The sequence below is a fragment of the Blennius ocellaris genome (genome assembly GCF_963422515.1).
Source record: "Blennius ocellaris genome assembly, chromosome: 1".
Lineage (NCBI taxonomy): Eukaryota > Metazoa > Chordata > Actinopteri > Blenniiformes > Blenniidae > Blennius > Blennius ocellaris.
In genome coordinates this window covers 6731076-6739439 of record NC_137650.1, presented here as the reverse complement: position 1 = coordinate 6739439, position 8364 = coordinate 6731076, and the positions used below count along the sequence as shown (strand labels likewise).

The 8364-nt window shown below is 42.3% G+C and overlaps 1 protein-coding gene across 1 annotated transcript; it reads left to right on the top strand.

Moving 5' to 3' along the window:
- Positions 1-2280: 2280 nt before the first annotated feature.
- Positions 2281-8114, top strand: cry5 (cryptochrome circadian regulator 5). Its single transcript, XM_080500521.1, has 11 exons — positions 2281-2413; positions 3082-3297; positions 3393-3587; positions 3688-3806; positions 3904-4058; positions 4639-4779; positions 5624-5791; positions 5890-6030; positions 6410-6561; positions 6645-6859; positions 7456-8114. The coding sequence occupies exons 2-11, from the start codon at positions 3092-3094 to the stop codon at positions 7530-7532; spliced, it is 1569 nt and encodes a 522-aa protein (XP_080356647.1). The 5' UTR covers positions 2281-2413; positions 3082-3091; the 3' UTR covers positions 7533-8114.
- Positions 8115-8364: the final 250 nt, after the last annotated feature.

Sequence of the window (8364 nt, the reverse complement as noted above, 5' to 3'; positions counted from 1 at the left end):
CCATTCCTCTTCTTTATTGATTTATCCAGTTCAGGTTCACAAAGCGCTGGAGCTGATCTCTGCCAACCGCGATGGCAGGACGTACCTGAGCAAGTCACCGTTCCATCACAGGGCAAACACAGAGAGACACACACATTCTAACTTCACCACAGCCATCAATAAGGCTGCGTAAAGGACACTGAGACAACAAACTGGGATAGGTCCTCTCTCTTCGACAATCAATGGTACAACAATAATTTTAATGAATATCAAAGAATGAAATAATGTTTAATGCTGAACCTAGGAAAATAGACCCGGCAAAACACCTTGTACACACTGGGCACCTGCACTATTCTACACTGGTCTCCTATATTTATCTATTTATTTCGCTTTAGTGTGCCTTTCTTCTTCTTCTTCCTCTTCTTCTTCTTCTTCTTCTTCTTCTTGTCATAGTGTGCTATTTTCATTATTTTGGGTTCTTAACTAGTATTTTTCATTCTTCTATCCGATACAATATAAACTGTGGTGTCAGTGCGGAGCATGTTGTTGTGTGTGATGAATAAAGGACTTCACTTTACTTTTCTGTCCAAATCCTCTCCCTCTGTGTGCAGAGGGAGAGTCTAGCAGCTCACAAGGCATCTCCCTGAGGATTAAACCCATTTGGACATATTAACTGTATATTCCTGAAACATTGTTGGAATCAAATACGTTGACATCAACTCAAAAGTCAGTTTTTGCATTTCAGCTCCTTGCTACATTGTTTTATTCCAACTCTTGATATTTCCCAGTGTAGATGAAGGCAGTAACATATCTTAATTAATTAAATTCTGCACATGCTTCATTTTCCTTTTGCATACATATTCCAGATTGATGTGTTGCCACACAAAACAAATACGATAATGTGAATCAATACAATTCTGGAAAAGGTAGAATTCATTTCCACACAAGCAATATATCAGATATTTTAGCATGTGACAAATACACCAGCCGAGTTTCAAGTTGATATCAGGAATGCTTTTTAAAAAAGGTTGGATTTTTGCAAATAAGTGGTAAAAAGATATGGGGGCAAATAATAAAAATAAACTTGATGAAATATGTACTACCTATTGCAGGAATTTGGTTTCAGTAACATATCTTGATCTTTAAAAGCATTGTCGAGTGGCAGAATCTCAAAGAAAGAAAAGATGATATTGCCAGGACTTTTTTGCTCCCAAGGATTCAGAAATTGAAAACTAATTTCATTGTGCTGTGGGCCACAGGTTACTGGATGCTTGTGGTCTTTGTTCCTGTGGTGGGTGCTGAATTGAAGGGTATAACTCAGCAAGCTATTGAATGGAGTCAGGCGTATTTCCCTCCAAAATGACCTTGAACGCATTTTCAATGCAATCCATAGATGCAAGTTAAAGCTCAAAGCAAGATAAGCCATATATCTGATAACAAAAGGCACAATCCAAAACAAATCTGTCTTCTGAACGCTAAAAAAAACAAACAAAAAAAATGTCAGTGTATCCAAATACAGTTCTTATAGATTCAACATATATTTGCAGAAACCAAAGAATACTGTCTCATTAACAGACTGTCTGGTTGAACCTGGACGTTTCTCTCCTCGTGTGTTTGACTCTGTCTGCCCCCTAGCGGTGGTCCACGGAAACATCAACAACGTGTGAACGAGGACAATGCAGAAAAACAGTCACACGCCTATTTGTACGTGGTGTGAAACACACATATAAGAGGTTGTAAGAGGTTGTTGCTCCGGTTTAGTAAAACTATACTTCACCCACAACAGGCAATTTCTATTTTCTACTCTTTGTTAGACGCACATATTGTCAGTAAAAAGTACAATTCGTTTTTATTTATTTACGTAAAAAGGAGGACACGAAGTAGGAAGACGAATTTATTGTTTTAGTTCCTGGAGAACATTTTGCCACGAGCCAAAAGGGAACTCATCTGCCGTGACATTGTACCACAATGCCGTGACCCGGATTCGAACCGGGGTTGCTGCGGCCACAACGCAGAGTACTAACCACTATACGATCACGGCGAGCTACGATGAGCTGCTGAACACGAGAGGAGAAATGGAAGGTGTCGTTAGTGGTGTGTCGTCGGGTAATTTGGTTAAAAAATGTTATACTACTAAATACAACAGTGAAGGCTTTGCATATCAACTTTAACTTTATGCGACTTCAGTAGAAGCCCGCGGAGCGACTTTAAGAATGTTTAATAGGTTTCCCCTCGGCTGGTGTTCAGCTCTACGGCCATCTCCTGGACGCACGGAGAAACTGCACGCGTGGCTGCATCGGCTCTCTGATTGGCCTATGTGTCGCTGACGTAACACGTTTTGTAACAAACAACGTGGGGTTACCAAACACGAGCATATGCAGTAACGACAGCAGCGATACAACGGGATTGTGAATGTTTAAAAGTCGAATTTAAGGTAGGATTTGCTCCATTCTGCATTCTGCCAGTTTAATTTGCACGTGTTGCGTTGATGGAGTGACACGTTGTTGTTCTTCACGTTCAATGTATTTTCTACGTCCTTGTTTCTCCTGTAAGTAAACTGCTTGTGGTTGATTTGACACCAAAAATTTGAGATTGGTCATTCCTATGACATGTAGCGAAATGCAGTGGCCTATTTTTGTTTATTGTTGTTTGCAACATCTTAAGTTCAATTAAGTGTTTACACGGTAAACTTGCTACACGATTAGATTTATATTTCCATATACTGCAGCTAATAAAATTGATTGCTGCTACATTGCAATTTATCTTCCAATGCAATGACAACAAAGGCTCTGATTTCCTTATTTATTAATAGTTGGTTATGTCAGTATAACTGATAAAGCACTATTCTTAATAGGTGCATGTTAGTTTCATTTAAATAATATACTTAATATGAAAATGTCCTTTTAAATCGCATGTGAGGATGTAACAGGACTTCAATGATGTAACCTGATTTCCGCCTTTTTGTTTCTGCATGATGCCTTCTTCAGGAAGCACCAGCTCCATCCCAGTCTGTTGAGCCTCGGGGCAGAAAGGCCTCCTTAACCTCCGCCGTATCACCTCACCCCTCACCTCACGACAGTCTGTGACATTTTATGTCCACAGATTCACGGTCATGGCTCACACGTGCATTCACTGGTTCCGCAAGGGCCTCAGGTTGCATGACAACCCCGCGCTGATGTCGGCCCTGAGGGACTGCGAGGAGCTCTACCCGCTGTTCATCGTGGATCCAGACTGTGTCTACGGGGGCAACAACCGCAAGAGGTTCCTCTTGGGAGCCCTCAAAGACCTCGACTGCAGTCTGCGGAAACTGAACTCCAGGTAGAACTGAGATCAGTTCATAAACAATGTTGAATTTGACGGAAGTCAAACTGTGACCTGAGCCGGATCATTCCGTGGTGTTTCCCTCGCTCCAGGTTGTTCGTTGTGACGGGGAAGCCGGAGGAAGTGTTCCCCAAACTGTTCAGCCAGTGGAGCGTGACAAGGCTGACCTACGAGTACGACACGGAGCCCTGCGCTCTGAGCCGGGACCAGGAGGTCACCGCGCTGGCCACAGAACACGGGGTCAAAGTCTCGTACAACATCTCACACACTCTTTATGATATTGACAGGTATTATTACTTCACAAGGCTTCACTCCCTCCCTGGGTTTTCTCTTCTGACGTCGTTATTATTCTATTACTGACGGACTGTTTGCCGTCTGTGTTTATAGGATCATTGAAGAGAACAATGGAAAGACTCCACTTACTTACAACAGCTTGCAAACCATAGTCAAGAGGCTCGGGCCACCAAAGAAGCCCATTCCTGCTCCGGCCATCCAAGACATGGAAGGTAACTTTCTCTCAGTAGAACCATTATCCTTTGCTGTTTGAAAACACGAATGTGACGTCTGAGCTGGTGTGAGGAAACCTGATCCTGTCTGCCTCAGATGTGAAGACGCCCTGTTCAGAACAGCACGACGAGGACTATGGGATTCCCTCTCCTGAGGACGTCGGCATTGACGAGACTTCGCTGGCAGAGGAGCTTTTTCCAGGAGGAGAGCAGGAGGCCCTGAGGAGACTGGATGAACACATGAACCGGACGGTGTGTTGGCTCCGCCCACTGGTTTCCTTTATCATGCACTGAAGGGTGTGGATTCAGCCAGAGTTCCACTTGTGGTGGAATTTATCGTCGAAAACAACCTTTTTAATGAAGGACCCCAAGACACACACACACACACACACACACTGTATGTAAAATACAGTTTGTTTATTATATTTCATGATGAGCCGCTTCAGATTCACAGTTTCAAACACCACTAAAGATTCATTCAGCTCTAATTTTGTCCATTTCTTATATGAAGTTTTATTCTAGATACACTCTTTTTTTTTTTTTTTTTTTTTTACTTTTGACCGGTTAATCTTTCGTTTCAATGTGACACACCATCATTTCTTTTCTTCATGGCTGATTTTCCAAGCCAAACTTTGTGTGTATTGCAGACAGTTTTAAATTGTATTTATTTAGATATTTTTGTGTGAATGATGCACTTTTAATGGAAATGCTTAGAATTGAGTACTTTTGTGACATCAATGATTTCATGTCACCCCCCCACCTCAAGAAATAAAGTCGCCTGTTTATTCTGCCGACTCTTCCTCCTTCTCACACGTTGGACTTGTTGATGCAGGGATGGGTTTGCCACTTTGAGAAGCCACAGACGTCCCCGAACTCCTTGAGCCCGAGCACCACGGTTCTCAGTCCCTACGTGGCCTTTGGCTGCCTGTCGGCCAGAACCTTCTGGTGGAGGCTGACTGACGTCTATCGAGGGGTGAGCGTCGCACCACGGCACCGCCGTGACGACATCCACAAAGAACTGATCCACAGTCAGGACGAAGTCTAGTGAGGGTCACATTCTGATGACGGTGGTTAGAATCCAGTGAGTTTCTATTCACATCCAAACCACACACACACACACACACACACACACACACACACACACACACACACACACACACACACACACACACACACACACACACACACACACACACTTCCACTCCTCATTGATGAGGTTTACTGCTGATTTTTCTTATTTTCTGCTATTGTTCTGTCAATTATCAAAATCATGTTGTTGTTTTTTTGTTTGTTTGTTTGTTTGTTTTGTGTCCTTTTGTTTTTGTCTTTACTATCATTGTTGTGATTATTTTGGTTTTTGCTCTGTTGTTGCTCAGGCTGGTTTAATCTCATGGCAGTTGGAAAATATTTAGATCACTGTGATTACTGTATTATAATGAAAAAAAAAATGTATGTAGCACTAACAAGGGTATTGCATGTATCGCCCCACCAAGTCTATCTCTCTGTCTTTCCTCTCCTCTCCTCTCCTCTCCTCTCCTCTCCTCTCCTCTCCTCTCCTCTCTCCTTTCACCCCAACCAGTCCGCAGAATTCCTCCACCTCTGACTCTGGTTTCTACAAAGGTTTCTCCCTTTGTAGAGTTTCTCCTTTCCACAGTCGCAAACAAACCTGCTTGCTCATGTGGATATGTTGAGCTTTTCTGTTTTCTCTATAAAAGCACATTGGAATGACTGTAATGTATTTAAAAATGTCTTTTTTTTTTTAATAAAAAAAGAAAAGAAAAGAATCCAGTGAGTTTCTAACGCGCGTTTCTTTGCAGAAGAAGCACTCCGATCCTCCAGTTTCCCTCCACGGCCAGTTGCTCTGGAGAGAGTTCTTCTACGCGGCGAGCGTGGGCATCCCCAATTTCAACAAGATGGTGGGCAACGACGTGTGCACTCAGGTGGACTGGGACACCAACTCTGAATATCTCGCTGCGTGGAGAGAGGTACAGAGATGGGAAGACGACGGTACCAGACGATTGACCGTATCGCCACTCGTATGTAATGGATGTCGTTTCCTGTGTCGTGGCTCGTTTCCCTGGAGGCTCGCACTGGTTTCCCCTTCATCGACGCCATCATGACGCAGCTGAGGCGAGAGGGTTGGATCCACCATCTCGCCAGACACGCCGTGGCTTGTTTCCTCACCAGGGGAGATCTGTGGATCAGCTGGGAAGAGGGACAGAAGGTGCAGGAATGTGGCGAGCAACTTAAAGTCTCCTGTGTTTCGTCTTGGTAAAAAATAAGATCAGAACCACGTTGGGCTCGTAGCCTGTATGTGTACCTCAACATATGGAAAATGGATATAGTTTGGTTGTTTCATTTGGAGATATAGCTGTTTCACAAAGTACAGTACTACAGAGTTGTCTTTAAGTTGACCAACTCTTCACATTTTCAATGCAAGTAGATCTGGGTTGAATCTTCCGAGGTTAAATTCCCTGCTCACGTTCACGTGGAGTGTCGGGAACAGAAATGAAAGAAGACGGTACATGCGCTGAATAAAATGTCTTTGAAGTTTTTTCAAATTTGTTGAGTACAAATAAACGCGTCTCTTCCGGCTTCACAAGGTGTTTGAGGATTTTCTGCTGGACCACGACTGGGCTCTGAACGCTGGGAACTGGCAGTGGCTGTCAGCGAGCGCCTTCTTCCACCAGTTCTTCAGGGTTTACTCTCCCGTCGCCTTCGGCAAGAAGACGGACAAATATGGAGACTACATCAAGTAAGATCAAAACCCCCCGGGGCGGGGTCAAATCCTCAGCTCGCCCAATGCAAAAGCATTTTCTTCTTCTCCTACGTTTCCAGAAAGTATCTCCCTGCTTTGAAGAAGTTCCCAGAACAATACATCTATGAACCCTGGAAAGCTCCCCAGAGTGTCCAGCGGGCAGCAGGGTGCATTGTGGGTCGAGACTACCCCCGTCCCATCGTGCAGCATGAAGTGATCAGTAAAACCAACGTTCAGAGGATGAAGCTGGCTTACGCAAGGAGATCCCACAACAAGTCCCCCGCCAAAATAAAAGGTACACGCAACTTTGATTTCATTAATTATATGTAAATCGTCCAACAAATTATTAGCAACTAGCGTTACAATTCGAGAGAGAGTTTGTTATTCGAGAGGATATGGAGATTTTACTTTGCCGATAGCTCAATCCACTCGGAAAAGGTTTTGTGTGACTGTATGTGAAGTAAAACTTTGGAAGCACACTGTAAATACAAATCAAGCAACGTCAAACTATTTCACAGATTTAAACTGTTACATAAACATCAGGCCTGGTCACAGTATAGAGAGAGTGGGTCTTCATTTTATATCTATACTCTGTCTACTAGTGTTGATTTGTGCTTTTGTTTCCTTTCCATTGTTGGTATAATGTTTATCACCTTTGCTTGTATGTTTTATTTACTCATTGCTGTTTGGTTTATTTAATACTGTTGTGTCGACGATTGCATGTGTTACATGTATGTTTATGTGATGATTGTTTCCCTTGTGCTCCAATGTGAAATGCCAGAAATGAATAGATAAATACAATTATAACTGTCATCTTCAACAACATAAGGTCATATTTGAAGTAAATGCTGTTTTATTTCCTCATTTCCTTTCACTGTGTTGTTCTCTTAGGTGTGAAGCGCAAGACGCCGTCTGTCGCCGACATGCTGGTGAAGAAGAAGAAGAAGAGCAAAGAAACGGCACCATGAGTTTCCAAGCAGCCAGAGAAAACTGTATTTTCAGGTTTTGGTGGCCTTATAATGTTGAAGTTTTGTTTCCAAGAAGCATAAATTGCTTTTTTTAAGCTTTTTAAATTTTTTACATGTGGTTACTTTTATATCTTTACTTTTTATTTTGTGTCTTTCAATGTGTAAAAGTCTTGGGTTCGTGCGGTTAGATTACATAACATGCTTTAATACTGAATCCACACAAGGATTAATTGGCTGAAAAATATAAATCTGTCATGACCGATTGAATATGGTCTTATAGTGGGATTAAATATGGTTCAGGCCTGTTTCCTCTAAAATGATCAGCAGCTCAACCAAAAAAAACTGCAGTGAAGAAAAAAGTAAAAAAAAAATACATAAAAACAAAAACAATGTTTAAATTTGGAATAAAGTCAAGTCAGTACAACGTGTCACCTGCTGTTACAGCTTCAACTAACAATTAGTGCAGGATTAATGCACGGCTCGTACTGAACAGCGTTCAGGTTACAGTTTGGGTTTCAGGACACGACATTGTTGGTATTTGCTTATTTGTTACTGAAATGGGTAAACGGGTCAAACCTTGAACACGATGACTCAGGTTTTCTTTTATATTCAGTTTAAATAAAATAACATAAACCTCATGTTTACCTGTGAAATTATGATTTAACTGTGCTTCCCATCCCTCTCGCATATTATCCAACTCCATCAGAGTCAATCCCGGCTGCACACACACACACACACACACACACGCACACACGAAGAACATGCAGCCTCCATAAAGAAAATCCACCATGAACCACTGCATCACTGCACAAGCCTTGAGTTTGCAATTGTC

What these genes read in the sequence shown, in the direction of transcription:
- cry5 (XM_080500521.1), top strand. Translation starts at nt 3,092, where the DNA reads ATGGCTCACACGTGCATTCACTGGTTCCGCAAGGGCCTCAGGTTGCAT. An exon ending in CTGCGGAAACTGAACTCCAG is followed by an intron (nt 3,298 to 3,392) that starts GTAGAACTGAGA and finishes CCCTCGCTCCAG; the next exon opens with GTTGTTCGTTGTGACGGGGA. An exon ending in GTCCCCCGCCAAAATAAAAG is followed by an intron (nt 6,860 to 7,455) that starts GTACACGCAACT and finishes TTGTTCTCTTAG; the next exon opens with GTGTGAAGCGCAAGACGCCG.